At 47.6% G+C, this 18374-nt stretch overlaps 1 protein-coding gene across 1 annotated transcript in view; it reads right to left on the bottom strand.

Moving 5' to 3' along the window:
• Positions 1 to 18374, bottom strand: part of LOC122121145 (minichromosome maintenance complex component 3 associated protein) — a 49664-nt gene that overhangs the window by 25745 nt on the left and 5545 nt on the right. Inside the window, exons 6-16 of the mRNA XM_042695313.1 lie at positions 16670 to 16860; positions 15648 to 15787; positions 14482 to 14679; positions 13754 to 14022; positions 11521 to 11683; positions 8237 to 8397; positions 5916 to 6157; positions 5416 to 5618; positions 4740 to 4840; positions 743 to 874; positions 329 to 442 (exon numbers count right to left, since the gene is read on the bottom strand). Coding sequence (XP_042551247.1) covers positions 329 to 442; positions 743 to 874; positions 4740 to 4840; positions 5416 to 5618; positions 5916 to 6157; positions 8237 to 8397; positions 11521 to 11683; positions 13754 to 14022; positions 14482 to 14679; positions 15648 to 15787; positions 16670 to 16860 — 1914 coding nt within the window. The remainder of the gene's footprint in view (positions 1 to 328; positions 443 to 742; positions 875 to 4739; positions 4841 to 5415; positions 5619 to 5915; positions 6158 to 8236; positions 8398 to 11520; positions 11684 to 13753; positions 14023 to 14481; positions 14680 to 15647; positions 15788 to 16669; positions 16861 to 18374) is intronic.

Below are 18374 nucleotides of genomic sequence, written 5' to 3'. Positions count from 1 at the left end.
TACCAGAGCCAAAAAAACCAAAAGGACTAAAATTAAAACTCAACAAACCTTGAGGAATCCCTCTAACATATGAAACAAGTCTGACACACTAAGGACACAGGGCCTGTGGAGACAGAGAACCAGACCCGCTCTGGGTTCACCACAGAAGCCACCTTCTGGAGCACAGAACAGCAGGCTATCACTGGGCTACTCCAAAGGCATGCTCCTTGCCAAACTTAAGTGCAGACTATTCTGAATTGCACCAGCTTGGCCACAGTGCCTTCTACCACCCCCCTGCCCCCCAGGCTTTCCCCCACGACCCCCCATGAGATACCAGCTCTTGACTCACTTCAACTCCTCGGCACAGACTTCCCACACACACTCTGTCACCATGAGCTCTGTCAGTTCTGCAGCCAGGCCCTGGCTTAGCTGAGTTAACACCAGCTCTCTTTCCTGTTTCAACCTATGGGTATAAAATCCACAAATGTAATGCCTTAATATAAACTATAAAAATGCCTTAGCTGTGCAGATGGAGATGAAGGGTACTGAGTCAGCAGGCCACCATGACCCTAACCCTGACCCTCCCCTGCCTGTGCTACTGGGCTAAGGGGCCCACACTCCACTCCACTATGGGACCTCCACTCCACTATGGGTGCTGAGCAAGCTTGCAGGGACCTCACAGCGGTGCAGGAGACATGGTAGGGTGCGGGGCCAGGGCTGTTTCTCTCCTCTCTGTGTCCCGCTGAATGGAGGACATAGTCACCTTTCCTCTTCAGCCCGCCGGTCCTCCTCCTCTCTTCGCTGCCTCTCCTGAGCCACTTCTTCAGCTGCAACATGCCTCAAAATGCCCACAGTTGTAGCTGCTAACAAATCCTCCATGGCTGCATTAGAAACACTAGACAGACAAAGAAGGAAGAAAGCCATCATACACTATTACCAAGTGAGATTTGTTCCTGGAATGCAAGGAGAGTTTAATGTTTGAAACCAACAAATGTAATACAACCACATTAACAGAGTAAAATTAAAACACGTGCATATAATCATCTCAACTGATTGAGAATGAATGGCTAGCAAAACTCACCCACACTTCAATATAAAAACAATAAAAGGCCATGTATGAAATGCTCATGTTCACATCACATTCAGTGGTAAAACTGAAAGCTTTTTTCAATCAGGAACAAGAAAACGATATCCACTTTTCTCAATTGTGTTAAACATATTATTAGAAGTTACAGCCACAACAACTGAGTGAGAAGACCCATCCAAACTACAAAAGAGGAAAGAACTCTTTGGTCTCGGCGGCAGAGGCGAGATGACGAAGGGAACCTCATCCTTTGGGAAGCATTACAGTAAGACAGACGCACAAGATGTGCTGCTGCTGCGGTTCTAAGACCTACCACCTTCAGAAGTCGATGTGTGGCAATGTGGCTACCCTGCCAAATGCAAGAGAAAGTATAACTGGAGTGCCAAGGCTAAGAGACAAAATACTACCGGGACAGGTCAGATGAGGCAGATTCAGGCATGGATTCCAGGAAGAAACAACACCTAAACCCAAGAGCATCCAGTTCATCTTGAAAATTTAAAAGATTAGCCATACAACAAATGTTCTGGAGTGTTTTTTGTTTGTTTTTCTGTTTTTTTAAAAAAGAGGAAATAGCCAGGCATTGGTAGCTCATGCCTGTAATCTTAGCTACTCAGGAAGCTGAGCTCTGGGGCTGGGAAGGTGGCTCAATGGTAGAGTGCCTGCCTCGAATGCATGAGGCCCTGGGTTCGATTCCTCAGCACCACATAAGCAGAAAAAGCCAGAAGTGGCTGGGAAGGTGGCTCAGTGGTAGAGCGCTTGCCTTGCATGCATGAGGCCCTGGGTTCAATTAATCAACACCACATAAGCAAAAAGAAAAAAAGCCGGAAGTGGCGCTGTGACTCAAGTGGTAGAGCGCTAGCCTTGAGCTGAAGAGCTGAAGGACAGCGCCCAGGCCCAGAGTTCAGGCCCCACGACCAGACCCAAAAAAAAAAAAGAAAAGAAAAGAAAAGAAAAAGCCAGAAGTGGCGCTGTGGCACAAGTGGTAGAGTGCTAGCCTTGGCCTGAAGAGCAGAGGGACAGTGCCCAGGTCCAGAAGTTCACAGAGCCACTCCTGGTTTTCTGGTGGTTAACTGGAGATAAGAGTCTCATGGACTTTCCTGCCTGGGCTGGCTTTGAACTGCAATCCTCAGATCTCAGTCTCCTGAGTAGCTAGGATTACAGGGGTAAGCCACCAGCGCCCAGCATAATTTGCTCTTTTATTTCAATTGTAACTATTATCTGTACTGTTTGTGACAAGCCAGCCATAATAGAAATATGAATCTTGTGTCAATGAAGTTAAAGAATAAACTTCAAGATGTGCTGCTTGTAACAACCAGTCATGTCAGGGTATGAATCCTGTCAACAGTTAGACCCCCCGGAGCAGGAACTTTCCATTGACTTCACCACCCTCTTCTAGCTGTAAATGTCCAAACCCATCCCCAGTCCTTTCCCGGACAGCCACGAGGAAAAAAATGCAAACCTTTGAGAAGAATTACTGACTAGCCCCCTCCCTAACGTCTTTGTATTTCCCAAACTGCATTTAGAATGACAGCCTGACTCCTTGACGAGGATGAGGGGCAATTTGAGTTGGGATAGAGACCCAGCAGACGCCCCTGCCTGGTGTGCCTGCCTAGTTCTGGGAAGGGTACTGGCACTGTACCTTTTTGCACAAAAGTAAATGTCCATGCCACACGCCAGTGACTCACACCTGTAATCCTAGCTGCTCAGGAGACTGAGATCTGAGGATCACAGACTGAAGCCTGCCCAGGCAGGAAAGTTTATGAGACTCAGGCCCTGGGCTCTTTCACTCAGGTTAGTGCTCTACCACTTTGAGCCACTGCACCTCTTCCAGTTTTCTGGTGGATTAATTGGAGAGCCCCAGATCTCAGCCTCCTGGGTAGCTAGGGTTACAGGTGTGAGCCACCAGTGCCCGGCATGTGAGGCTCTTTATCTCCAATAACTACCAAAAAAGCCAGAAGTGGAGCTGTGGCTAAAGTGGTAAAGCAGTAGCCTTGAGTAAAAGAAGCTCAAGATGTGAATTATATCTCAATACAACTTTTTTTAAGTGGGGGGAAGAGGGGGAAAAGTTCAGGGACAGAGGCCAGGCCTTGAGTCCTGAGTTCAAGCCCCAGTATCAGCACCCACGCACACCACACACACACAGACACATAGAGATACACACACAGAGACACAGAAAGACACAGACACACACACACACACACACACACACAGAGCAAAATGCCTTGGAGAAAATCTCCTGTAATACCATTCCTCACAAGAGTACTCAGACAGGAAGATTTGGAGTTCAAAGCCAGCCTGTGCCACATAGTGACATCCTGACTCAAACCAAACAAAATGAAACATAATAAAAATTTTAAATGTTCAAGGCTGTTATCTTAGCTACATGGAGGCTTAATTCAGGAGGATTAAGGTTCTAGACCAATCCAGGCAGAGAAGTTTGCAAGACACCCCCCCTCCCCAACCCATAGGTGGATGCACTGATACACACTTTTCCAAGTTACACGGAGAGCTGAAGTTAGGAAGATCAAAATTCCAAGCCAGGCCTAGCAGAAAAGGCCAGGAGACTCTATGGAGGGAAGCTCAACGTTGTGGTCTACACCTCTGAACCCAACAACAACACATAGTCTCAAGTAGGCAGACCACATTCACGACCAGGTAACAAGTGCGACCCTATCACAAATAACAGGAAGGAACATATCACTGAGGAATGATTAAAGTGGTAGAGCACTAAACTAGCAAACATGACACTGATTTCAAACCCCAGTACTTTAAGAAAATTAAAAAGTGCTTGGCACCAATGGCTCACACCTGTAACCCTCCCTGCTCAGGAAGTTAATCTCTAGAGCATTGTCATTCAATGCCAGTCAAAGCAGAAAAGCCTATGAGAGTCCATCTCCAAAACAACCAGCAAAAAGCTGGGCTGGAGGCATGACCTAGTAGTGGAACACAGCAATCATGAGGCCCCCAAGTTCTAGCTCTGGTATTGACCAAAAAAAAAAGGATTTGTAATTTATAAATCTTATTAAAATGAATGCTGCTTTTTAATTATTTTTTTAATTTTGGTGCTGGTCGTATTGCTTAAATTTAAGGCTTAGGTGCCATCTCTAAGCTTTTATTTATTTATTTATTTTGGGTCCGGTCGTGGGGCCTGAACTCGGCCTGGGCGTTGTCCCTCAGCTCTTCAGCTCAAGGCTAGCGCTCTACCACTTGAGCCACAGCGCCACTTCCGGCTTTTTTCTTTTTACTTATGTGGTGCTGAGGAATCGAACTCAGGGCCTCAAGCATGCAAGGCAAGCACTCTACCACTGAGCCACCTTCCCAGCCCTCTAAGCTTTTTTTGCTCAAGGCTTCTACTCTATCACTTGAGCTACAGCTCCTGCTTTCCAGTGGTTAGAGTTCCACAGACCGACCTTATCTGGAGGCTTTGAACTGCAATTCTCAGATCTCAGCCTCCTGAGCAACTAGGATTACAGTCATGAGCCAGCAATGCCCAGCATGAATGGAAATGTTTGCAAATGAAAATTACATGCTAATAAGAAATACAGGGTTAGAAATACGATAAACATGCCCACACAGGAATAGAGCTGGTAGTTAGCTCACGAGGAAGTGCATACACTGTGGGTCTAGGGACAGAGGCATCACCAGAGGCGAGGCAGATGCCTCCACCGAGACCTACCCCAGAGCTGCAGTTGCGTAGGCCGCCCCCGCGGCGCCGACTTCCTCGCAGTCATTCTGAAGAGCCTCCTGGATGAGCTCATCCACTACCTCTGCCAGGTCCTACGGAAAGACCAGCAAAGAGAGCAGTTGCATCAGCGCTCTGCCCAGGACCCAGGTCTTAGAAGGGACCTCTTATGAACAAGCGAGCAAGTCCTCCTGACGAGGCGTGTGGTCCTGCACAACATGCAGGCCCTGCCACCCTGCTCCAAGAAAGTCTCCTCTGAGCAGTGGCAAGGGCCTTCTCCTTGCTGGATGGACAGCCTGCAGGACGGCCTCAACACCACCTATCCATTTTCTCCATTCTGTAGCCACTCTATATGCTCTTCCACACAACTCCCCAATCCCAGGAAGGTCAGTGCTCAGAGCCAGAGGGCAGGGTGACACCGCTGCGTTCTCCACCTGATCTGGGCCCCCACAGGTCCAGCCGTCCACTCTTGAAGGAGCAGGAGCTCACATCAGTCACAACAGACAAGCCAGGGCCCGCAAAGTTCCACAGAAGCACTCATCCCCATACCTACATTCTGCCTGGCTCCTTTCCTGAGACCAAGCAACACAGTGGCTGCACAATGAGCAATGGTAACCATGGACACACACACAATGGACTTCTCAGAACCCTGATCTAGAAGATTCCTTACCGCATCAGAATACATGGGGGTGGGCTTTGGAGGCATTAGCTCGGGCTGTGTGGAGGGCTGGAAGAGGCTGGGTGCCAGGGCTGCAGTCGGTGGTGGGGCGTGAGGCAGAGAGGCAAGGCAATGTGCGGGGCCGGGAGGAGGCTGTGTGAGGAGCTCAGGGAGCGGCACGCTCAGCTCTGCCTCACAGTCCTCTCCTCTGCCACCTGGAAAGACAGGAGCAGATGTCGCTGCAGATGCCGGCAGGGCAATGGGCTCTGCCACCTCCACACAGGCTTAGCAGCCCTCAGGGCTGGCTCACCCATCTGAGATCACCAGGGATCCCTCAGAGAACGACCTGGGACACCCTGTGCTTCACACGGTCATGTCAGCAAGCCCAGAGAAGGGCCTTAGAAGTCTCAAATCCAAAGTGAGAAACACCAACTACCAAGTCAACAGTCGTGTCTCCAGGTCCCAAAGGCAGACAGATGTTCTTCAGGAAATTTCAGTACAGCTTCACTCACCTACGACATCCACACAGGCTCTCTGAGGACTGACAGGCAGCTCCGCCGCCAGGCTCTCTCCAATGTACTTGTTCTGGGAGTTGAAGCTGCACACAGGGATGTGACGAGGGACTGGGGGCAGCGGCCCTCCATTCACCACTTCCCCAACAGACACCATCAGCTTCTTGGCAATATATACCGACTTCCGGGCCTTGAATAATCCCTCTGGCTCCAGGAATGCAGACCGATTCAGCTCGACACAGCTACCCAGACCACAAAGAGCCCACAGAGAGGTATCAGCTGGGGAGCCCAACCACAGCCCAACCACAACGCCAGAACCCTTGGTTAAAGCACAAACCAGACAGGAGGGAAGGCAAGGCCTTGGTACCCACTGCTGCCAGTGCTCTGAAACCACCGAAGGCCAATTATCTGAAGCCCAAGACACTGAACAGCCACACATGGAATGACTGACACCAATGCTGCCCTGTGTCCCCCTGAGACTGCAGAAGAGGGCAGAGGAAAAAAAGAGGAGAGGAATCTCCACACAGGATACTGAGCATAATATTTCCACCTGCTGGAAGAAGGGTTATGAATTTCATCATGTTATATAAAGCAGAGGAAACCCTGGCCAGGCCTGCTGGCGACTCTTCTACCAACGGAGGTGGGCAGTGACTGCACATTGACCAGCAAAAACCATCTTCAAGGGATAGGCAGGAAAATCCTAACCTTTATTTTACATTCTCTGATAATTTAAGAAAAGCATTAATTTTGGAAGCAGAAGAACTTGTTCTGGAGAAGTTCAGCAGTGGCTCCTGCCTGCAATCCTAGGTACCTGAGAAGCTGAGAACAAGAAGACTGTGCTTAGTAAAGGCCAGCCCAGGCAGTAAGGTTTGTGAGACCCTATGTCAACCAATCACTGAGTACAATGGCATATACATGTTATCTGTTACATGCTGAGATCAAGAAGACCATGGTTGCAGGTTAGCCTAGGCAGAAAAGTCTGTGAAACTACATCTCAATGAAAGTCTGGGTGCAACAGGGCACCAGTAGCTCACACCTGTAATCTTAGTTTCTTAGAAGGCTGAGATCTAAGGATCATAGTTCAAAGTCAGCCTGAGCAATAAAGTCTGAGATTTTTATCTCCAATTTACCACCAAAAAGAGCCACTCAACTGGTAAAGTACTAACCTTGAGTAAAAAGGAAAGAGACAACCAAGGCCCTGAATTCAAACCCCAGTACCAGCACAAAGGAAGGGGGGTGGACAGGGAGGAAAGACAATGGAAGACAAGAAAGGCTGGATACAGTGACATGCGTTTGTCATCTCAGTGGGTGAGAAATGAAAAATAAGAGGCTAATGGCTCAGCCATGCAGTTGGGTAGGAAGTGAGAGCCTATCTCAAAAATAACCATCAAGGGATAGGAAGGTGGCTCAGTGGTAGAGTGCTCACCGCCTTGCATGCATTAGGCTCTAGGTTCGATTCCTCAGCACCACGTAAGCAGAAAAAGCCGGAAGTGGCACCGTGGCTCGTTTCAAGCCCCACGACTGACAAAAAAAAAAAAAAAAAAAGTAATAATAAAAATAATCAGCAGGGAGGCCGGGCACTGGTGGCTCACACCTGTCATCCTAGCTACTCAGGAGGCTGAGATCTCAGGATCACAGTTCAAAGCCAGACCAGGCAGGAAAGCCTTTGAGACTCTTATCTCCAATTAACCACCAGAATACCAGAAGTGGTGCTGTGCTTAGTCAGTAGAGCACTCGCCTTGAGCTGAAGAGTGCAGAGACAGCGCCCAGGCCCAGAGTTCAAGCCCCACGATCAAGAAAAAAAAAAAAAAAACGAAAAACAGCAGGGCAGGGAAGGTGGCTTTAGCAGTAGAGTTGCTTGCCTAATATGCATGAAGCCCTAGGTTTGATTCCTCAGTCCCATGTACACAGAAAAATCCGTAAGTGGCACTGTGACTCTAATGCTAGAGAACTAGTCTTGAGCAAAAGAAGCTCAGGGACAGTGTCCATGTACTAAGTGCAAGCCCCAGGACTGGCAAAATAAAAAAATAAAAAAAAAAAAAACAGCAAAGGCCAGGTGCCAGTGACTCATGCCTATAATTCTAGCTTCTCGGGACAGAGGCACAACTCAGTGGTAAGTCACCAGAGTTCAAACCCCAGTACCAAATCCACACAAGAATCTGATCTGGCCAACAGCATTTGTGGCCCAGGGAATATCCCAGCTGCTCTGCAACCAGAAGAGGCCTGAGGACCTGGCAACCAGCCAGCAATCTCATAACCCTTCATCAGAATCTTACAAGGGAGAGGGAGAAGGGGACGGCAGGTGCTGTCTTAGCTCTTACCCATCGGAAACAGTGAGTCCGTGGAAGCTAAGGAAGTCCGTCGCCTCTTGGCAATCTCTGAACAGGAGCATGCGCACCACACTGTCAAGGGGGAAGACGGTAGATCGCTGTGTGCTCACAGTATATGCGACATTAAGTGCCCGAAGAGCATCCCTGCGGATCTGGAAGAAACCATAGTGCTGCAGTCCCAACAGAGGGACAGCAGCTAGACAAACATGCTCAGGAGGCTGAAATCTGAGGATCACAGTTCAAAGCCAGCCCAGGCAGACAAATTATCTCCACTTAACCAACAAAAAAGTATAAGTGTGCCTCAAATGCAGAGTATGAGCCTTGAACCAGGAAGCTGAGGAAGAGAGCACAAGTCCCCAAGTTCAAGCTGTAGTACCGGCACCCATGAGTGCGCGCACACACATAAACACACACACACAGTAATTACTATTATTTAAAAGACAAAAAACTAGGAGCTGGGAAGGTGGCTATGTGGTAGAGTGCTTGCCTCACATGCATGAGGCCGAGTTTGATTCCTCAGCACCACATAAGCAGAAAAAAGCTGGAAGTGGCACTGTGCCAAGTGGTAGAGTGCCAGCCTTGAGCTGAAGAGCTGAGGGACAGCTCCCAGGCCCAGAGTTCAGGCCCCACGACCAGACAAAAAAAAAAAAAAAAAAAGACAAAAAGCTAGTGCTTAGACAATAATGTTTCATAGCACTCTATGAAATACCTTAAAAACAGAAGACAAGAAAAAAATTGAAATGCTACAAAAACAGTTCAGGCATTGATATTCTTGTTGCCAATTTTCCTTGTTCTAGCTCAGCGTTCATTAGCTTAAGCAACCAACACTTCTCCAGTTTTTGTCAAGTGTTTTGAACTGTTTTAAATAATCAAAATTCAATAGGGGGCCGAGCACCAGTGGCTCACACCTATAATCCTAGTTACTCAGGAGGTAGAGATGTGAGGATCTTGGCTTGAAGGCAGTCCAGGCAGAAAAGTCCCTGTAAAACTCTTTAATCAACCACTCAAAACCCAGAAGTGGCATTGTGGCTTAAAGTAGTAGAGCGCTAGTTGAGCACAGAGGCTCAGGGACTGCACCCAGGCAGAGTTCAAGCCACAGGAGCAACAAAAATAAATAAAATAGGGAAGCCAGCCCAGGCACTGGCAGTGGCTCATGTCTGTTGTCCTAGTTAAAAGGTTCAAAGCTGAGAGGATTCAGGTCTGAAGCCAGACCAGGCAAGAAAATCCAGGAGGCTCTTATCTCTAACTACCAAAAAAGAGGAAGTATAGCGTAGAGCACTAGCCTTGAGCATAAATGCTCAGGGATGCTGGTTGCCAGTGGCTCATGCCTATAATCCTAGCTACTAAAGGGACTAAGATCTGCGGACTGCAATTCAAAGCCAGGCCAGGCAGAAAAGTTCCTGAGATTCTTAGCTCTAATAAACTACCAAAAAGCTGAATGTGGTGCTGTGGTAGAAAGCCAGTCTTGAGAAATAAAAGCTCAGGGACAGCTCCCAGGCCCTGAGTTCAAGACCCAGGACTGGCACAAAAAAAATAAATAGGACCGAGAATGTGGATTAGTGGTAGAGTGCTTGCCCAGCCCTGGGTTCAATTTCTTGGTACCACATTAAAAAAAAATTTTTTTAAAGGAATCAAATTTTTTTTAATGAAAGAACAAAATTAAGGGCTGGGAAGGTGGCTCAGTGGTAGAGTGCTTGCTTCGCATCCATGAAGTCCTGGGTTCGATTCCTCAGCACCACATAAGCAACAAGAAAAAAGCTGGAAGTGGCGCTGTGGCTCAAGTGGTAGAGCGCTAGCCTTGAGCTGAAGAGCTGAGGGACAGTGCCCAGGCCCAGAGTTCAGGCCCCACGACCGGACCCAAAAAAAAAAAAAAAAAGAACAAAATTAACATGCTTGGTAGCAACCAATACTTTTGACAATGAATATGTAAAATGCATTTAATGGCAATTAATGGTAATTCAGTATGATGGGTTAGAAAAGAAAAGGTCACAGAATGCTGACAGGAAGAGTGGCCAGTTGGCATTGTGGATATGGTGGTTAATGGGGAAACAAAGGCCATGGTAGTTACGGGAAGAACCTGAAGGGAAAGGGCTGTGGATAGAGCAGAGCAAGGAGATAAGGTGTGAAACCATGGTCACTGCTAGTGAAACACGGCTTGCATGCCTCAGGCATGCAAGGCAAGCGCTGTACCACTGAGCCACCTTCCTACCCCAGTTTCTCTTTCCTTTAATGCTATTCATAGTGGACAATGTTCTACAAACATAAAATCACCATTTTAAGAGATTAACTATATGTTTCATATGAAAACTGTACAGAATTCTCCCAAGTGGCAGGTTAATTAGAATCCTTTTCATTTGTTCTAGAACTTCGGTTCTGTAGCAGATGGTTAAACTGACAGCAGCAAAGAAACTTGCCAAAGATTCTCTACACAAAACACAACTATAGGGGCTGGGAAGGTGGCTCAGTGGTAGAGCGCTTGCCTTGCATGCATGAGGCCCTCGGTTCGATTCCTCAGCACCACATAAGCTTTAAAAACCCGGAAGTGGCACTGTGGCTCCAGTGGTAGAGCGCTAGCCTTGAGCTGAAGAGCTGAGGGACAGTGCCCAGGCCCAGAGTTCAGGCCCATGACCAGACCCCCCCACCCCAAAACAACAACAACAACAACAACTATAGGTTTCTTCCATTTCTAAGACGGCTTAGTATGTGAACAAAAACTCAAGCCAGAACTGCTGGCCCTGAGATCTTCAGACAGCATCCTCCCATCAGCAGACCTGGGCAGTAGCCGGCTCAAGATGGCGGCGTGCTGCAGGAGCAGGCAGCAGCCCTAAGTCAGTCACCGTGGGGCTCTAGAGGCTGTTCTCATGGCATCCTCAGGTTCCTCCACAGGGCTGCAGTGAGTGAAATAACTCAAAATATCCAAGAGTTTACATAAAACCCTAGGCAAGAGAGCAGCCTTTGGGCTGCCTTTGTAACCCAAGAGCACAGCACACGGTGTGAGGACTGAAACAAATTTAGCATCATCAGCCTCCCTCCCAAATGTAAATGAACCACCCTAAGGATTTCAGTTACATAATCTGTCCACATGACACAAGACTGCTGCTTTTTTATTTGTGCTCATGACGAGAGCAGATGACTGCGCTTGACTCACAGAACATCATTTCCATGGTCTGCCCTCTGCTGGTAGAGCTGCACAGTGCTGAGCCATGTCAAGAGGGAAAGCCAGAACACATTTACAACTTCTTCCCTCCCACTCTGCCAGCAGCTATTCTGCTTACCTGATTAAAGTAACAGTGTAACAGGCAGGCATTCAGATAAGAAGCTGACTGGACCAGCTTGAAAAATCTCACAAAATTATTACTGTTCAATGCAGCAAAAACCTGGACAGCAAAGTCCACCTCAGAAGAGTTTCTGACATCAGCATGGAGCTGCTGCACTTCTCTGTGATGGAGACAAGACGGTTAGTGATGCCTTTCATCAGACAATGATGGATCAGATAAATAATGATTTCACAGAGCCTGAACAGTGACACATGCAAGCTCAAGCCCCACCACTAACCCAAAAAAAAAAAAAAAAAAGCCAGCCGCCGGTGGATCATGCCTGTAATCCTAGCTAGCTACTCAGGGGGCTGAGATCTGAAGATCTCAGTTCAAAGTCAAAGCCAGCCTGGGCAGGAACATCCATGAAACTCTTATCTCCAATAAACCACTAAAAACCAGACGTGGCACTGTGGCTCAAGAGGTAGAGCGCTCGTCTTGAACTGAAGAGCACAGGGACAGTGCCCATGGAGTTCAAGCCCCATGACCGACAAAAAAAAAAAAAAAAAAAATTCAACCCAGCATCGGTGGCCCATGTCTATGATCCTAGCTCCTCAGGAGGCTGAGATCTGAGGACCACAGTTCAAAGCCAGCAGGGGAAGTTCATTAGACTTATCTCCAGTTGAACACCTGAAAACCAGAAGCGGCATTATGGTTCAACGTGGTAGAGCACTAGCCTTGAGCAGAACTCAGGGACAGCACTCAGGCCCTGCCCCAGGATTGACTGGAAAAAAAACAAAATTACTATCAAAAAGTTATTTTAAGGGGCTGGGAAGGTGGCTCAATGGTAGAGCGCTTGCCTTGCATGCATGAGCCCCTGGGTTCGATTCCTCAGCACCACATAAGCAAAAAGAAAAAAAGCCAGAAGTGGCGCTGTGGCTCAAGTGGTAGAACGTTAGCCTTGAGCTGAAGAGCTGAGGGACAGCGCCAGGCCCAGAGTTCAGGCCCCACGACCGGACCAAAAAAAAGTTATGTTAAGCCAGGCACCAGTGGCTCACGTCTGTCATCCTAGCCACTCAGGAGACTGAGATCTGAGAATTGAGGTTCAAAGCCAGCCTAGGCAGGAAATTCCATCGGACTCTTATCTCCAATAAAACACCAGAAAACCAGAAGTGGTGCTGTGGCTTGAGTGGTACAGCGCTCACTTTGAGCTGAAGAGCTGAGGGACAGCGCCCAGGCCCAGAATTCAAGCCCCATAAAATAAAAAGTTATTTTAAACTTATGCCAAATGACTACCAAATATTTTTTGCAACAAAGAAAGTTTGAAAATAAATTTTAGTATTAGCCACTCAGAAGGCTGAGATTTGAAGGATCTCAGTTTGAGAAAGATCAGGCAGAAAAGTCCAGTAGATTCAATCTTCAATTAACTAGCAAAAATCCAGGTTTCTAGAGGCATGGCTCAAGTAGTAGAGCACCAACCAAGTAAGCCACACAAGAAACAGCCTTAGTTCAAACTCTAGTACCAACAAGAAAGGAAAGGAAAGGGGAATGGGGGGGGAGTAAAGGGGAGCTAAAAAGAGTGGCCATATGGGCTGGGAAGGTGGCTCAGTGGTAGAGCGCTTGCCTTGCATGCCTGAGGCCCTGGGTTCAATTCCTCAGCACCACATAAGCAAAAAGAAAAAAGCTGGAAGAAAAAAGCCGGAAGTGGCACTGTGGCTCAAGTGGTAGAGTGCTAGGCTTGAGCTGAAGAGCTGAGGGATATCGCCCAGGCCCAGAGTTCAGGCCCCAAAACCAGACCCCCACCCAAAAAAAAAAAATAAAATAAAAGAGTGGCCATAATCCAGTTTCATTTTCTTCAACACAAACATGGGTCCAGAGAGCTCTGTATTTCTCATTCTGCAAAGATGTATTATCAAACCAAGTTTAAAATTGTTCCACTGTAATATTTCATCTTTACCAATTCCATTCCAAATAACTTTTTTTCTTACTTAAACCTTTTGACAAAATAACCCAGACACAGTAAGTTGCTAGCAACTCCAGCGGGTGACGCTGGCTACCCGGCCCTGGCTCAGTCTTGTCAGAAGGATACCTCTCTCATAGTCTCACCAGGAGGAGAAGCCATTCTTGCCCAGCTCAGAGGAGCTGATGTACCCGAGTAGCAGCACTCCTCGCTCAATCCTCCCCAGGGTCTCTCTAACCTAAAAAGCTCTTTTTCTGTTTACATGGCCTTTCCCTGTATCACAGGCAAACTCACCTCAGGATGTCTCCCTTGTTGAGATTGAGTAGAACATTGTAGCCTTGGAACTCAGCCTCGCTGGTGCAGGAGACCCCCTTGCTCCTCAGGTCCTGATACATCTCCTTCAGGCTTTGCAGACACTTGGTCATGTTCTCATTGTTGATCTTGGCATCAAAGGAGGACATGGGTTCCTCACACATGAAGTGGGCACAATGAATATGAAACCGGGTACATTTCTCAATCAGGGAAACCGTCAGAGGGTCGCAGAGGTGTTGCTGTGTGATGTCCTAGGCACAAGCAAGGGGGAGGATTACAAACATGAATGCACTAGTGAGTACATGTTCTTCCTACCTACACACTTATGAGAAAAATCATGCCTAACATTTAACTTGATCCCAAACCCATAAAGCACATTTTAACTTTTTTTTTTTTTTTTTTTTGGGTCCGGTCCGGTCGTGGGGCCTGAACTCTGGGCTGGGCACTGTCCCTCAGCTCTTCAGCTCAAGGCTAGCGCTCTATTATTTGGGCCACAGCGCCACTTCCGGCTTTTTTCTTTTTGATTATGCGGTGTTGAAGAATCGAACCCAGGGCCTCATGCATGCAAGGCAAGCGCTCTACCACTGAGCCACCTTCCCAGCCCCATATTTTAACACTTTTGTAATGGTTTTTGTTTCAGATGAGTTAAAACCAAGCTATGAGCATAGCTGTTACACACATCCTCATCTCCAACGAGAGGCAGCTGATACCTTCCGTATGCCACGTGTGCGGTTCCACACGAAGTCATACCAGTCCCGCAAGCTGACATCCCTCTGATCCATGATCTGGGTCACGAGGTAGTCCATGGTCCGACTGAGCACAGCTGAGGGCCGGAGCTCATGCGGCAGGGGCTCCTCCTGGTCAGCAGAGGAGCGGCTGTACTCCTTCACAGCTGCTGCGTGGTCCACCTGGGGGGGATGTAGAACAAGGACAAGCTACTCAGTTGACTGTCGCTGGGCCGTCAGGGAGGCAGAGGACACGTACACATACAACACTGGAGCTTGAAAACGCTTTTTAAATGGAAAATTTCTGTTAAAGGTACAATCAAAATTTAAAGACTTGATTTAAACTAAGAAGCTTGATTTTGGCAAACAGTAAGAGGGTGTTATAAGAAGTAATTTAAGTTCCAAAGCACAAAGAAGAGACAAGTAAAGGACTTACAAGAAATGTCAGAGGCCTCAACCATGCTCAAACACCAAGTTAAGTCTGCTTAGACCTAACTTGAAATGAAGGTGGACAGTGAGGACCAACAGGGGCATAGAAGCAGGCCCGGTGGGACAAAGGCCACCTCCCTACAAGTCTAGGGCTGTCCCTTCTACTGTTGGAGGCTGCAGGCTCATGGACATGGAGGAAAGCAGAGGCCCTCATAGGCCAGGGCCTGCGTAAACTCAGGCCTCTACAGCGACGACAGCTTCTAGCTGGGAAGCACAATCAGGTCAAACGCCAAACCCAGTCAGGGTGAAAAGCCCACAGGCAAAACTGAAGAGCAAACAGATTTCTGAGCAAACCACTTGTGACATCAGAGGTCAGGCCCTCTGATACAGTAATCAAACAGTCAGGAGCTAGACAAAGAAAATAATTAAATAGGCCGGGCGCTGGTGGCTCACGCCTGTAATCCTAGCTACTCAGGAGGCTGAGATCTGAGGATCACGGTTCAAAGCCAGCCCGGGCAGGAGAGACCGTGAGACTCCTATCTCCAATAAACCACCAGAAAACCGCAAGTGGCGCTGTAGCTCAAGTGGTAGAGCGCTCGCCTTGAGCTGAAGAGCTGAGGGACAGCGCCCAGGCCCAGAGTTCAAGCCCCACAACCGACAAAAAAAAAAAAAGAAATAGGAGTGAGGGGCCTATCTCAGTGGGGGACACTCAAGAGTCTCACCTGATCAGTCCCTGGGACCGCTTCAAACACACTCAGCTGGCTCCGAGTCTCCCGCATGTAACGCTCCTTCTCAGGACACATGTCAGGGCATGTCCCAACGAAAGTTCTTGCTTTGTCCAGATCAGTCCTCTTCACCCGAGCTGAATGATGTCAAGCAAAAGATAAGGATGTATGTGTCACACAAACATGGAGAACTCACAAAAGTATATTGCCATGATAGAAGGAAAAATAATTTTGAAGGTCATAAATTACAAAGAAAAAAAAATTTTAACTCTGAGTCTCAAAAGACTGGCCGTGGCCAACCCACCCCACAGTGGGCATCAAGTCTTACTAAAATCCCTCATCGCAGCAGCTGCTTCCAGTGACCGAATTCCACTGCACACTAACAACAGGGCATACCCACTTATGGACAGACACACTTGCCAGAGTTCTGTAATCCTTATCATGACCTCAGTGATGAAGTGCAGAATGTTGACTAGGAGGATAAACTTGTTAGGTATAAATATTCAATACATTCTAGTATTCCAGAATTCTCAGCACTGAGAATCACCTAACTGAAATTAAGTGGATGTGTCTTAAATAAGTTGACCCTTTCCACTAATGCACAGACTTATTATTGTTTGAACAGGGTCTCAAGTTAGACAGCAATCTTCATCTCCACCTCCCGAGTCACCATGGCTACAAGCAACAGCATGCCTCTGGAAGGCAATGTAGTCAAGTTTACAATTTTAACCATCCAAAGCCTTAACCATGTCTAAAATAACCTCCATTCACCTCCGCCTTTCAGATGCCTGCTCAATCTCCTGGCAGTCAAGAGTATACATTTCTTCCACACCCTCCCAGCACTACTTTATACACATAAGCAGGCATATTTACACTTCCAAGTAAACATACAACACTCATCACCAGGAGGAACAGCAGAGAACAATAACCCCACAGCAGTGGAACCCCATGAAAAGGGACACTCCTGCCTTGCTGGCCCCTACTTCACAGTGGCCTTGTCAGGGACTCTGGGGCCATACCTTGCCGCATGACTCTGTCCCTCTGGTCGAGCAGGCGGTACTTGTCCTCTGATGTCTCAGCCAGGGTGCCTATCAGGGTGCTGAGAGACGACACACATGGCCCAAGGCCCTCAGAGCCCTCAGACCCAGAGTCAAAAGGGTCTCCCATGAACTGAGGGGCCTTCACAAGACTTGGCTTCTTCACTGGAGAGCTACAGGGAAAACAACACAGTAAGTATCTATCATGATCACTTCTGAACCTTTCAAGATTTTCTAGTTCTAAAGCTAAGAAAGTATACCTAGGGAGAAGAGGAACAAAAAAATACCTTTTTTTTTTCCCATGAAAAAGGAGCTATAATCCCAGCTACACTGAAGGATGAGGAAAAAGTATAGCTTGAGTCCAGAACTCAAAAGCTACAACCCCCAAAAAAGGGAAAAGAAAAATTAAAGCTGGTAATAAGCAACATATTGTTAAGTGGCTACCCTCCTCAGCTTCTCCATTTTCTAGCTAGTTTACAAGTTTCTGAACTTGAAACATCAAAGAGTATCTGAGACCGAAGGATGGGAAAGATAAAGGTAAGCAAGCCAGGGGTTAAACTGCCAATCACAAAACAGAGCAAGGGAAAAAAAAAATACAGAGACCTGTCAACGCAGGTTCAGTGTGAAAAGAGGAAGTCAGAGGATGGAACTGTGGGAAAGGGGGTCATGTGACACAGAAGTAACCACACTCATACCACAATGCACCTCATCAGGACCATCAGCAGCTGCTTTGCAGCAGTACGATGGACATACAAAATGTCACACTGGAAACTCTCAAAAGTATTCCAAGCCGGGCGCTGGTGGCTCACGCCTGTAATCCTAGCTACTCAGGAGGCTGAGATCTGAGGATCATGGTTCAAAGCCAGCCCGGGCAGGAGAGACCATGAGACTCCTATCTCCAATAAACCACTAGAAAAAACCGGAAGTGGTGCTGTAGCTCAAGTGGCAGAGTGCTTGCCTTGAGCTGAAGAGCTGAGGGACAGCGCCCAGGCCCAGAGTTCAAGCCCCACGACCGACAAAAAAAAAAAAAGTATTATCAAAAATGGATAATTACAGCCACCCAAGACAGTTTACTGCATTTACATGTCAAGTGGAACTACAAGTAACGTTAGACAAGGCAAGTAAATGCACCACCAACCACATAGGCGGCACATACAATGTGCACCAGCCAAACCTCTGCCATGCCAAGTGAGTGGCCTCGAGTAGGAACTGAGACATAGGAACTACAGCTGCAGCTAAAAGCAATAGGTCAGCTACAGGAGCTCTGTGATTCGGTTCTCTCAAACTAACAAAAAAATCTCAGGTGAGAGGAAAAGCTACCCTCACAGACCTTCTCAGCAATCTAATCCTGTGGTATGTGAAAATGAGAACCACCCCATAACTACCAAGTGTCAGATGAAGAAAAACTCATTCCACAAGCCCTCACCTGGGACCATCAGCCTGAAGCAGGCCTGCTTTCCCAAAGCAAAACAGCGCCTGCCAGCCGGTTAAAGAATGGGGAGGAGGAAGGAACATTTTATTTGTTTGTTTATTTGTTTACTTATTTATTTTATATTTGCCAGTCCTGGGGCTTGTACTCAGGGCCTGGGCACTGTCCCTGAGCTGCTTTTGGTCAAGGTTAACACTCTATCACTTGAGCCACAAGGCCACTTCTGGCTTTTTCTGTGTATGTGGTACTGAGGAATCA

Source organism: Dipodomys spectabilis, unplaced genomic scaffold, assembly GCF_019054845.1.
Source record: "Dipodomys spectabilis isolate Male_0828 unplaced genomic scaffold, ASM1905484v1 ptg000184l, whole genome shotgun sequence".
Taxonomy (NCBI): domain Eukaryota; kingdom Metazoa; phylum Chordata; class Mammalia; order Rodentia; family Heteromyidae; genus Dipodomys; species Dipodomys spectabilis.
The sequence above is the reverse complement of the archived record's forward strand: the minus strand, read 5'-3'. Positions and strand labels throughout refer to the sequence as shown.